This window comes from Pipra filicauda, unplaced genomic scaffold (assembly GCF_003945595.2).
Source record: "Pipra filicauda isolate LSUMZ 115617 unplaced genomic scaffold, ASM394559v2 scaffold184_size3518187_pilon, whole genome shotgun sequence".
NCBI classification, from domain to species: Eukaryota; Metazoa; Chordata; class Aves; order Passeriformes; family Pipridae; genus Pipra; species Pipra filicauda.
Genome location: NW_024104292.1, coordinates 2345602 through 2357434, shown reverse-complemented (window position 1 = coordinate 2357434; position 11833 = coordinate 2345602). Strand labels below are relative to the sequence as shown.

Sequence of the window (11833 nt, the reverse complement as noted above, 5' to 3'; positions counted from 1 at the left end):
TGCTTAGATGTTTATCTAGCCATATATAGGGCTTGAAAATCTGCTGTGAGTAGGATGTTTCCCTGAGAAAGTGCCATCAGCTTCTGCCAAATCTAAAAAATACATTTCTAGTCCTTCTGGTTTAAATGAAAGTTTTCCAATGCTCTCTGAACAGCCAGAAGGGAAGCAGAAGACGACTAGTACACAAATACCTGTCTGACCCACAACTTTTAAAGGAACCAATACATACAAAAAGCAGAAAAGGAAGAAAGCTCTTTTTCTTTCCACCAGCTATTGAAATATGATTTCTTATATATATAAGAACGCTTAAAGGTGGAGCATTCAGCCACAGTTACCCAGCTAAATCCAGCATCTCTTCTGTTTTTAGCAGCCAGGGTACTATTCTATTATTAGACTACTCTTATGAATAATATTACCTCAAAATTAGTTTTAATTAAATAGAACTAGTCCTCTGATTACTAGGTACTCCTTAAAGTGCTTCTGGATGCACAGGTGAGATTGTCTAGAGATCTCTGAAGTTACTGTAAGTGAAATAACTCAAGTTTTTCAACATCTTGGTCATGTGAAACTATACAAGCATTAGGTATTATGGCCAGTACTTGAGAGCTTTTATGTCACAAGAACATCTGTTCTTCTTTGCAGGGGTGACATCCAAAGGTCTTTGGGACTCTGCACTATTCTCTCATCTTAATAGATGACGCTGATGCACCCTGTGAGAACTTGTGAGAAAGCAATTGCTACCTCAGACTGTTACAATCAGCATACTGGGGAAATCTGTTTTTGTTACCATATGTGACACTAGGCAAGTCCCTAACCCTGTCTCACTGGAATGAGGGTAAAAGCAATAGCAGAGTCTACCTTCAGAGAAATTGGCAAGAGAAATAGTTTAGATTACACACCCTCAGCAGCTACACAGCAGGGAGCAGCACAACTCCCTTGCAAGTTTATTTAACGTATGCAGGAATAAATCTGCTCCTCTAAATCTGGCAGCTGCTGTAACTGTTATGCTAACTTTAACAGCAAAACTCCAAATACTTAATTCAATTTAGTTAAAATTTTACTACTGCTATCTAACAGGCAGTGTATTAGGACTAAGAAAGAAAAATAAAAATCCAGGTCTATGAGTGTTTATACTTATGTCCTTTCTAGTCCTACACAGAAAATTTCACATGTTTCTGCTGTTCGAGACAGAACAGGGATAAATCGTTCCAATTCTGTCACATTTTTCCAAGTGCACTCAGCACACTGGGGTATTGGCCACTTTCCCCATACCCCAATTAACAAAACTCTTTACAAAATCTTTTACACCGTAATACGGAGTCAAGAAAGTATATACATTACTTCTGACTAGTAAAGAAAATTCAGAAATATACTGAAGTTTGGGTACCTCTGAGGAAGACAACTGCACACATATCAAGTAATAATACTCTGTTTCTTTTGATCTTCTCAAGAGTTGCAGGCTGTTAGCATGAAATAAAGGTTTGTGTGGCCAGAGAAATTTGCCTCACACAGCATTTTTTAATGAATCAATAATGATAAATGGGAAAATGTTTTGTAGCCCTGACCACCAGCAACTTAGTTACATATTATGCCCCGGTATGTACCTCCAAGCCCTCAGCACAGTGCTTTTTCCAGGCTCATCATAAGGCCAAATTAAAGACCATTGGATTCACTTGTATTCTTACCACTGTATAAGCAAAAGTATCCTTTAGCCTTTTATACACTTTTTTTACACGTATTTTTCTACTTTTCCAGATAACGAATTCTTACAATGCCTTAATATATTTGCTACACAACTGTTTTATATTGGTACCCAGTTCTAGTATCAGCACATCTTAATTGCCAAGTTTTCCCAGTGAAACAACGCAATAATAAATTTACGGTAACTACAAGTAATTTCAGATTTCCATTTGCCTTGAAGCTTCTCAATACATCTCATTTCAGAGACAGATCAGAGAAAGAAAAGTTGATAAAAGAGCCAAAGTAAGCATCAGTCAAAACGCCACAAAGATTTGTGCAGTCCTACCAAAGCTTTCCATGTCTTTCTTAACTGTACAAGACAAAGCAATAGATCTGGAGTTTTAACAAGTCCTTTTATCTAAACAGAATTAGTGCTCATACATGGCAATGTTTTTCAGAGTATTGCTTTCCATTTCCTGTTTGTTGGGGGTTTTGTTTTTGTTGGTTAGATTTTTTTTGGCAATGAAAGTTACTTCAAAAGATTTGTCTTGAGTGTTAACCCTTATTAATGTTCTCATCCAGAGTACTACAAAAGATATCACACACCACAGTGGAACTTTCCTAGAAGTTGGTAGTTTTATTCCCATGCACATACATGTGGAGAAAAAGTAAAAAGGAAAATTAAAAAAGGCTGTTGAGAAAATCTAGGTGAGAATTTATAATAAATCAGGTAGCAGCCCATGTCCATTTCTACGGAAGACAAAAATGCTTACTTTAAAGGAGCAAATCATATATAACTGTTTAAATCCACAAAGGTCCTTTGATTAATGAGTATGAATAAATTGTTAACACATTCTGTGAGCCACATACTAACCGTTCACAAGCTGCAACCTGTTTAAGGCTACTGAAATGTGATGGGGGGAAATCCCAACCACCCACACCTTTTTTGTCCAGACAAATCATCCAAAAAGAAATTAATAAAGCTCGGTGCTTTCATAAGACTTCGCATCTTCAAAGAACCAAGTGCACATTTAGCTAATCAATTAATTCCCCTGTCTTGAATCCAAAGTGAATTAGAAGGATGGAGGCCAAATCATCAAAGTTCAGGCAAGCCTGATGAGCTTCATGCCACGGGGGCTGGCTGCAGCCCCGGCAGCAGCAGGTCCAGCGCTCCTCTGCTTTATGGGGCGCCGCCCCTGCCACAGCTGAGTCCATCCAAGCTGTAACTCATGGAGGGGTATCTGAAAGTCACTTCAGCGCTCCCTGCTTGAATAGTGTTCACTTGGAAGCTCTGGTACAGAGGATTCACCTTCTAGGTGCTCTTTCTGCTCTAAGCCAGGGCCAACCGAAGGCTCTTAAACAAAAATGCAACCAGCTACCTCGGTGAGGGGAAGCAAGAGGCTCACTGCCTTGGCTAGGGTCATTGCAAAGCAGTTGCCACCTTTGGTGAGCCAGCTCCACTCCAGCTGCCCGGGGTGCCCGGCCAGCCCCACCGCTGTGCCGGACACGGCGGCTGCAGGACCTCGCCGGCCCCCCAGACGGCTCCCAAGGCCGCCTCAGGGAACTGAACGGCTGGTGGAGCCTCCAAGTTTTGGCCACTGAAACGTGACACGGAGGCGAGGGGGGTATCACCACGCGGAAGAGGCAGGACCTTCCTGCCCAAAACTGCTGGAGTTGACGAGGCGAAGGTGCACACGACACCTCCCTGCCTCCCTCGGAGTTTATTCCCCCCAGCTCGCTCTCTCACTGCCGTGCCCACCGGGTTTGAAGAGCCCGGGCTCGCTCTCACCAAGGCGGGCCGGGGAGGCGGCCCCACCGCCGCCGCCGCACACAAAGCGACCGCCCGCCACCACCGGCTGCTGCGAGCGACGCCCAGTCCCCGCCTCAACCTGCAGCCTATGAGCGAGGAGGTACCGCCCCGAACGGCGGCGGGACCGGGACCGTACCAGCGCCCGCTGTCGCCCATCGCCGAGGGAAGCGCCGTGCTCTCGTCCCGTGCCGCCGCGTCCCGTCCCGTCCCGTCCTGCCCCGTCCCGTCCCGCGGCCCCGCGCCGCGGGGAAGGAAGCGCGAGAGCGGTGGGTGCCGCCGCCGGGGGAATGCGCGGGGGCGCCGGGAGCGCCGGGAGCGCCGCCGTTCGCGCCGTTCGTCCGCAAGGTGTCGCCGTCGGCAGCGGAACGCGGGCGGCTCCCGCCGTATCCCGATCCTGGTCCGGGTGCCGGTGCGGACACGGGAGCGCTGAGCGCGGGGTTGGCCGGGCCCGTCCGCCCGCCCCTCTGCCCGGGTCCGGCCCCGACAGCGCGTCCGCGGCAGCGGCGGCGTGAGAGCCCCGCTCGCCTGCGGGGAGGCCGTCGCTGCAGGGCAAGTGCTACTGATCATGTTCAGAGCCCCGAGTTGGAGTGGCTCTCTCGCCCAGCCACTTCCCTCAGCCCCGACTTGTTTATTTATTTTCAACTGCCCCGGGTGTTTGTGCGCGAGGTCGCAGCGGCGGGTGTTGGGGGAACACCGCTCCGGAGGCGACGTTTTCCCCAAGCTCGGGGCCGGGGGGCAGCGGGGAGTACAGAGTACCCAAGGGACTAGGGGGCTCAGCAGGGCCGGCCCTGGGACATCCGAGCGCCCTCCCGGAGGATAAAGAGCGAACGGGGCTTTTGGCGCCAAACGCGCGGTCCCGCCCTGCGCGCGTGGAGGGGGGGCAGGGCCGTCGCTCCCGCCTTTCTCCCCCTGTTTCCTAGCTCTCCTTCCTGAGTGTGTCAGGGTTTTTACCGATTTTTTTTTTTTATTGCCTTTTGGGGGGGGTTAATAATATCCAGCAGCTTCAAAGCGAGGCAGTGACAGTCATCTGTCTGCGAGCAGAGGGTGGATGCGGAGGCCGGGGCGGCCGCGGGGGCCGGCGGGCGGGCGCGGAAAGTGCCACAGACACCATCAGCTGCCTTTTTTTTTCTCTCCCCTTCCCCCCGCCACTCCTCCCCCTCACACACCCACCACCATCACCAAGGAGGTAAGAAGAGGAAGCTGCAGGCTCTGGGCTGCAGGACAAAACCCCAGTCAAATAAATCCAATTCTCTATCGCGTTTGAGTTGCCGAGAGGAGGATGGGGCGGGAAGGGGAGCGCAGGGGCAGAACGGAGCGTGAATGGGGTTCTCACTGAGCAGAAGGAAATCCTGGAGGATATTTGTGTTTTGGTTTGGAGCTGTCGCATTGAGATCGCCAGTGTTTTGTAGGTGCCTCTTTACTGCTTTGCATTTTAAACGGTTTAATGTATTTCCCTAGTAGAAAAATGCACAGTCCTGGAGGCGCTCAGGGGGCGGGGCGGGAGCGCAGCTGAGCCGAGCCGGGCGCGTTTCTCGGCGTTTCATCATAAGGCTTTTCAAGGATTTTTTCTTCCCCCTCTTTTGGTCTCCGTTTCAGCGTCAGCTGTTGTGAACCCAGCAGAACGATTTCCTTTCGCGGTACCTTTACCAAACTGAATGGAAACGCTGACTGGCTTCTTTGGACTTTAAGCCTTTTTTTGTTTTTGGGATTTTGTGTGTGTGTGTGTGTGTTTTTTTAATGTCTGATGCAACGGAGCTCTCGGCAGAGGAATGGGGCAGTGGTTGAATGGCCGCGGGTAGTGAGTGGGGGTCTGGCCGAGGTAAGGGCAGCACCGTACATTCCCCGGAGTGAGAGAGCTGGAGAGCTGGTGTGTTTGCGGGAGGTTTGAGTGCATGAAGTGGCAAAATGAGCAGAGTTGTTGTCCTTGCAACCTCGCTGTTGCAGGAAAAAGGGGGAGAAAAACTTCCCGTGCCTTCTTGGCAAATCAGGAGGCTTTGTTGGTGGCGCCGGGGTGGTTTTAATGCATTTTGTGCGTGAGATTATTACATAAGGTTGATAATTTCTGTTGCTGCTGGATTTCCCCTCCTCTCCCCCCTCCCCCCGTGGTTTGTGTGCGGATTTCGCTGGCTCGCTTTGAGTGAGTGAACTGGCGATTTGCGAAGTTGCAAAGAGCCCCTCCGCCCCCTTTTTTGCATCCTTCTCCTCTCCCCTTTGCACTGCTCCGCAGATGACAAAAGGAGTAAACTTCCTCTACTTTTGCTGGCATATTAAGAAGCCTTTCTGGAGAGATTACGGTATCAAAGCCACGCATCTGTCTGTAGTTACTCTGCAGTTTTGAGCGTTTGAAGCGGTTTGGGGAGAGCAGGCGAGGGCTATGAGTACAGGCTGGGTTTGTGTCCCCGCGGAGCGGCGGGGCAGGCTCTGCACGGGGGAGCACTACCTGAGCGCTTTGCTTTCAATATCTTGAGTCGGGAGGAAAGGTATGAGATGCATTTTTTTCCTCAACTTGCTGAAGGCTCCCTCTGCCTTGCTATTGATGGTGGGATTATTATTTTTTTCCCTTCCGTTAGGAGGGAGTCACGGTCTTGGCTGCTTCTTAATTCGTATTTTAATTGTGGTGTTTTTTTTTTTTTTTTTTTTGGTTTAGTTTCAGGTCTTGGGAGAACCTCTTTTCTTCTTCCTCTTGGTGGAAATACCCATAAAACCTGTCTTTGAAACCATTGCCCGACCCAGGGATCAGCAAAAAGAGACCCGTAATGCCAGGAATGGTCAGTAAAAACCCAGATCTCGAGTTCGACTCTTTGCAGCCCTGTTTCTATCCAGACGAAGATGATTTTTATTTGTGCGGGCCGGACTCCGCTCCCCCCGGCGAGGACATCTGGAAAAAGTTTGAGCTACTGCCCACCCCTCCCCTGTCTCCCAGCCGGGCCGGGCTCCAGGAGCACCCTCCGGGGTGGGGCCCGGTGGCGTGGGGAGGGGCGGCCCTGGGGGGCTGCCGCCCCACCGATCCCCTGGACTGGGCGTCCGAGCTACTCCTGCTGCCCCCCGAGGCCGACCTGTGGGGCGGCGCGGACGGAGGGGACTTCTTCGAGACGGGGCCCGGCATGACCAACAATCTCAACTCCATCATCATCCAGGACTGCATGTGGAGCGGCTTCTCCGCCCGCGAGAAGCTGGAGCGGGCGCTCACCGAGAAGCTGCAGAGCAAGGCGCTCGCCGCCGCCGCCCCGCCGCCACCCCCGGGGCCCGCGGGCGGCCCCGCCGCCGGGAGCGGCCGCGCGGAGCTGGGCGGCGCCGTGCCCGAGTGCGTAGACCCGGCCGTGGTGTTCCCCTTCCCCGTCAACAAGCGGGAGGCGCCGGCGGCGGCGCCGGCGGGCGGTGGGGCTCCGCGGGGCGGCCGCTCGCCGCGCCCCGCCGGGGACAGCCGGGCCAGCAGCAGCAGCTCCGGGGACGACACGCTCAGCGACTCGGGTAAGCGCTCCATCACCGGACGGTGGGGACGGGGGGGGAGGCTCCGGGCCCCCGCCAGCTGCCCCGCGGCGGGAGGGGGCGGCTGCGCCCCGATGGCGGCCCCCGGCGGGGCGGGGCGGCCGGCAGGCGGCAGCAGGGGCGGCCCAGCGCCGGGGCCCCCGCGGGGGCGGCGGACACGGCCCGGGGGCAGCGCCCGCCAGCCCCTTGTGCTGTGCAGGCAGGTCTGGGGGGCGGCGGGGCTGAAGCGTCACTGGGGAGCCGGCCCGCCCCGGGGGAGCTGCGCGGTGCCGGGGAGCCCCGGGCTCCCTCACCGTGTCCTGCCCCCCGTGGGGCGGAGGGGGCGGTGCGGGCCGCCACTGCCACCCTGGGCACGGGGTTTATGGGGGTGACCGTGTGCATGTGCCCTCAGGCACGATCTGGAAAGACTTGGAGCCGGGCTAGTGACCCCTTAGAGCATCGCTTGTACTGACAGAGCCCAAAATGCCCAAAACGTCCCCTGTCCGTGCACGCAGAGGAGTCCACTTGGACTGAAATGCGGTTCGGCTTGTGTGGATGAGCTGGTCCCTATGACCCCAACCACAAACTTGGTGATCCGTCCCGGGTTTCAGAGCCTGCTGTCCCTTTAATGTCTGGTTTGACAGCTTTGGGTGAGGAAGCACTTCCAACAGCTGTCTTCTTGGCAGTGCACCAAGCGCCGGCTTAAAGGGTCCCCGGCTGGAACAGCTTCACCTTCTGCCTCAGAACAAACCCAGCGATTGTTTCGTTTTCCGGCTGCTTTTCTACCAAGCAGGGGCTGTGTTGTGGCTCTGTGCTTGACTTTTGTGTCGCAGCTCGACGATTCCATTCAAAATACATACATTCTGCCTAAAAATTCTTTTCTGCCTCTGTGATTATGTGGGTGGTAGCCCTGCTTTGATTAAAAATCAGACGTGTTTAAAAAAACCCACCTCATTAAACTTAAAAAGTTTTCAGAAATCACTATTCTTTGCTCATTTCGTGTGCATTACGTTACTTTTACAGATCTCTATCTGACTACATATGGTGGGCACACCCTGGTTTTGCCATCAGTTATTTTATTACTGCTTTTACTGGATATATTTTGTCAATAAATACATCTGGATTCATACTTGGTCGGAGTATTTTCAGCCAGAATAACATCTAATTTATTTTCCATTTTTTATTACCAGAAGATGATGAAGATGAGGAGAAAGAGGATGAAGAAGAAGAAATAGATGTTGTTACAGTGGACAAAAGACGCTCCTCCATCAACAAGGCTGTTACCACCCTTACTATTACAGTGCGTACTAAAAATACTACTTTTCCATCAGTCACGACACAGCAGAATGGACTGATTTTAAAGCGTTGCGCACCAATTCACCAGCAGCATAATTATGCCGCTCCTTCTCCATACATGGAGCCTGAAGAAGCTCCACCGCAGAAAAAGTTAAAAACCGAGGTGCCCCGTCCGGTGAAACCCATGATCCAACCAAAGCCTAAGAGTTCAAGTCCTCGAAACTCTGATTCAGAGGATAGTGAACGTCGACGCAACCATAACATCCTGGAGCGTCAACGACGTAATGATCTACGGTCAAGTTTCCTTACACTAAGGGACCATATTCCAGAACTGGTTAAAAATGAGAAAGCTGTGAAAGTTGTGATCTTGAAAAAAGCCACTGAATATGTTCATTCTCTTCAGGAAGAGGAGCAAAAATTATTGCTAGAAAAGGAAAAATTGCAAGCCAGACAACAACAATTGCTAAAGAAAATAGAATACAAGAGGACTTGCTAAACTTTTTTTTTGTTTTGGTTCTTTTTTTTTTTTTTTTTTTTTTTTTTTTTTTTTTTTTTTTTTTTTTTATTTTTTTTTTTTTTTTTTTATTTTTTTTTTTTTGTATTTTTTTTTTTTTTTTTTGTTTTGGTTTTTTTTTTTTTTTTTTTTTGGCTGACCAGGACAGTCATTGCCACTTTGCACATTTTTGATTCTTTTAAAAAAATTGTTGTTTTTTGACGTTAAGAATGTTGGTTTTAATTTCAATCCAGTCCCTGAAGTAATCGACAAACTATATTATCCGGGTACGGAGCAAATGGATGTTCTTGCAAGGAGTTTATTGCAAGACTACCAAACAACAAAGAACTGCCCTTGTTTTTCTTCTTAAGAACTGTAGATGGTGGGGATTTTTTTTGTTTAATTGTTGTGAGCATTTGGAGCTGCTGATGACATCTAGTTGAGTTTTAAAATGTTCATTTCTAAGTTTTATGGTGCTTATGTTCTAACAGATGTTACTTTAGGGGTTGGCATTTTGTACCCCTGTGGGAATTTCTGTAAATACCATCTACACACTTGCCTTTTGTACATGTCTTGGGTTATGAGAGGTGGCTTTTGCTGCCAGTATTAGACTGGAAGTTCATACCTAAGTACTGTAATACCTCAATGTTTGAGGAGCATGTTTTTGTATACAAATATATTGTTAATCTCTGTTATGTACTGTACTAATTCTTACATTGCCTGTATACTTTAGTATGATGCTGATACATAACTAAATTTGATACTTATATTTTCGTATGAAAATGGGTTGTGAAAGTTTTGAGTAGATATTACTTTATCACTTTTTTGAACTAAGAAACTTTTGTAAAGAAATTTACTATATATGCCTTTTCCTAGCCTGTTTCTTCCAGTTAATGTATTTGTTAATGTTTGGTGCATAGAACTGGGTAACTGCAAAGTTCTGTGTTTGATTTCTTCCAACGATGTACATTTAGTGCTGCGTCTTATAGCACTTTGAAATACCTCATGTTTATGAAAATAAATAGCGATTACATGATGTGCCATTTACTATTTTTCTTTTAAATAAAATCTTTAACTTTGCAATGTTGATTAAATACAAAAACATGGTCCTGTATCCTGGACATTTCAACTTGCAAACCACAGGTGATGCTTTACGAAAAGTCAGCTAGGCAGGACATTTCCATTTTTGGTTAAAATCAATTGTAATAAGAACAATTTTCCTGTTATTTCATACCTGTGATGTCAGGATCATCCAAGGGGACCAGACATCACAGGTAATGGAATGACTTACAAAGACTTCTGGAATACCCACTGTAACCAAAGAATTGGGAGGGATCAGAAACAACAGGGCTAGCATGCTTCTGATAAGGGACTGGCCTCATTGTGGCACACAGGTGGATGGGTATATGATGGAGGTACACTTGCCAAAGCACAGAAAGTGAAATATTGGTAGTAAACAAAGATTTTCCTTGGTTTCTATTCTTTGCATTACAAAAGGTTTGAAGCTGTCCCATCATTGCATGGAGGAAGTACTGTTCTTGTTGGTAGCTAAAGATCCTGTTTGTTACTACTTGTGTTAAGTCAGTAAAATTAAAAATCCCAAGGAAGATACAGAGCCATGAAGTGTGTGTCAAATGAACATGAAACTTGGCAGGTGGTTGTCTCAAGAGGTGGCATTTGGTGTGACAGGAGCAAGATGTGAAAGTCCATGTTTGGTCATTGGGTTAAACACCATGGGACCAAGGAGTTGCCTGTACAGGTATTTGTGACATTGTCTTTCCTCACTCTGACTCTGAAAAAGAAGGTATGAATTAATGACCAAATGGCCAGTAAGTCCCTTGAGGATCCACTTGCAAGAAACTAGTCTGGGACATCTGCCCCTACTTGAGCCACAAAGGAAGTTGCTTGGTGATGGAGGTACAGAAATCTCAGGTTTGCTATGAGGGAACAGTAAGTGCAGTGTGGGGGCAAAATCACCGCAGTAATGGGTGTGCCATATGTCCATCTCTATAGTTTGTTACGTATTCATAAACCTCTGTGTTCTTGGGCCCCAGCCAGTTTCTGTACCATGACCATTGGGGACTGTTCAGTCCAGTAAATCCAGATCTTCAACAGGCAAAAATTGGTGTGACATTGGATTCAGCTAGGCCTACACAAGTTTATGGCATTTGAAGACTGAATAGACTTGAGATCTAAATTCAGACTTGACCACAGTCATTCCATATATAAAATCTTTATTTTCATTCCCTTGATGTGTACTTTATCATGCTGCTTCCACTTTCCCAGTACAGTGAAAAAACCAATAAAAGACAGCCTAAGCAGAGACAATTGGTCTGGACAATCACAGGGTACATTTATTTGTACTAGCTAAACCAATTTTCAAACCGCATTTTATTAGCCAACTGTGGTACTGTTTTCAAGCAAGGTATAAGTCACATACATCGTCGTGAAGAAGGAAACCTTCCCTTCCCTTCCCTTCCCAAACCTTCCCAAACCTTCCCTTCCCAAACCTTCCCTTCCCAAACCTTCCCAAACCTTCCCTTCCCAAACCTTCCCAAACCTTCCCTTCCCTAACCTTCCCTTCCCAAACCTTCCCAAACCCTTCCCTAACCTTCCCTTCCCAAACCTTCCCTTCCCTAACCTTCCCTTCCCAAACCTTCCCAAACCTTCCCTTCCCAAACCTCCCTTCCCCTCCCCTCCCCTCTCGTTCCCCTTCCCCCTGCTGAAGAACTTCTGGTCTAAGTCCTCCACTCAGAGCAAACTCTGGGTCAGATCACGTTGCTCAGGGTCATGCAACCAAGACTTGAATATCTTAAAGAATTGAGATTCCACAGCCTCTTCGGACAACACACGTGGTTTTGACTACCATGACTGACACAAATTTTCGTACTATCTGCTTGGAATTTTCCTTGTTGCAAACCTTGTCCGTTGCCTCCTGCCTTTTTGTGTTTTAACCTCCTGGAAGAGTCTGGCTCCACCTTGTCTGTAACCTCCCATTAGGCAATTGAAGACAGCAATTACTTCTTTCTCTTCTTGAAACAACCCAGTTCTGTCTTGTATTGTGGTAGCCAAGCGTTTAGAGTATA

The 11833-nt window shown here is 48.4% G+C and overlaps 1 protein-coding gene across 7 annotated transcripts; it reads left to right on the top strand.

The window, feature by feature from the left end:
- Positions 1 to 3624: 3624 nt before the first annotated feature.
- On the top strand, positions 3625 to 8783 carry MYCN (MYCN proto-oncogene, bHLH transcription factor). 7 transcript variants are annotated; one of them, XM_027750760.2, is made up of 3 exons: positions 3625 to 3756; positions 6138 to 6961; positions 8149 to 8783. In XM_027750760.2, exons 2-3 carry the CDS (start codon positions 6247 to 6249, stop codon positions 8748 to 8750), a joined length of 1317 nt encoding a protein of 438 aa, XP_027606561.1. In that variant the 5' UTR covers positions 3625 to 3756; positions 6138 to 6246; the 3' UTR covers positions 8751 to 8783. The 7 variants fall into 7 exon arrangements, with proteins under 7 accessions (XP_027606561.1, XP_027606562.1, XP_027606564.1 ...); XM_027750761.2 differs by lacking the exon at positions 3625 to 3756 and adding an exon at positions 3768 to 4676; XM_027750763.2 differs by lacking the exon at positions 3625 to 3756 and adding an exon at positions 4686 to 4895.
- The last annotated feature ends 3050 nt before the right edge of the window (positions 8784 to 11833 follow it).

Excerpts from the sequence above, each read along its gene's own strand:
- MYCN (XM_027750760.2), top strand. The coding sequence starts at position 6,247 with ATGCCAGGAATGGTCAGTAAAAACCCAGATCTCGAGTTCGACTCTTTG. Across the intron at positions 6,962-8,148 it reads CGACACGCTCAGCGACTCGG|AAGATGATGAAGATGAGGAG; the intron begins GTAAGCGCTCCA and ends TTTTATTACCAG.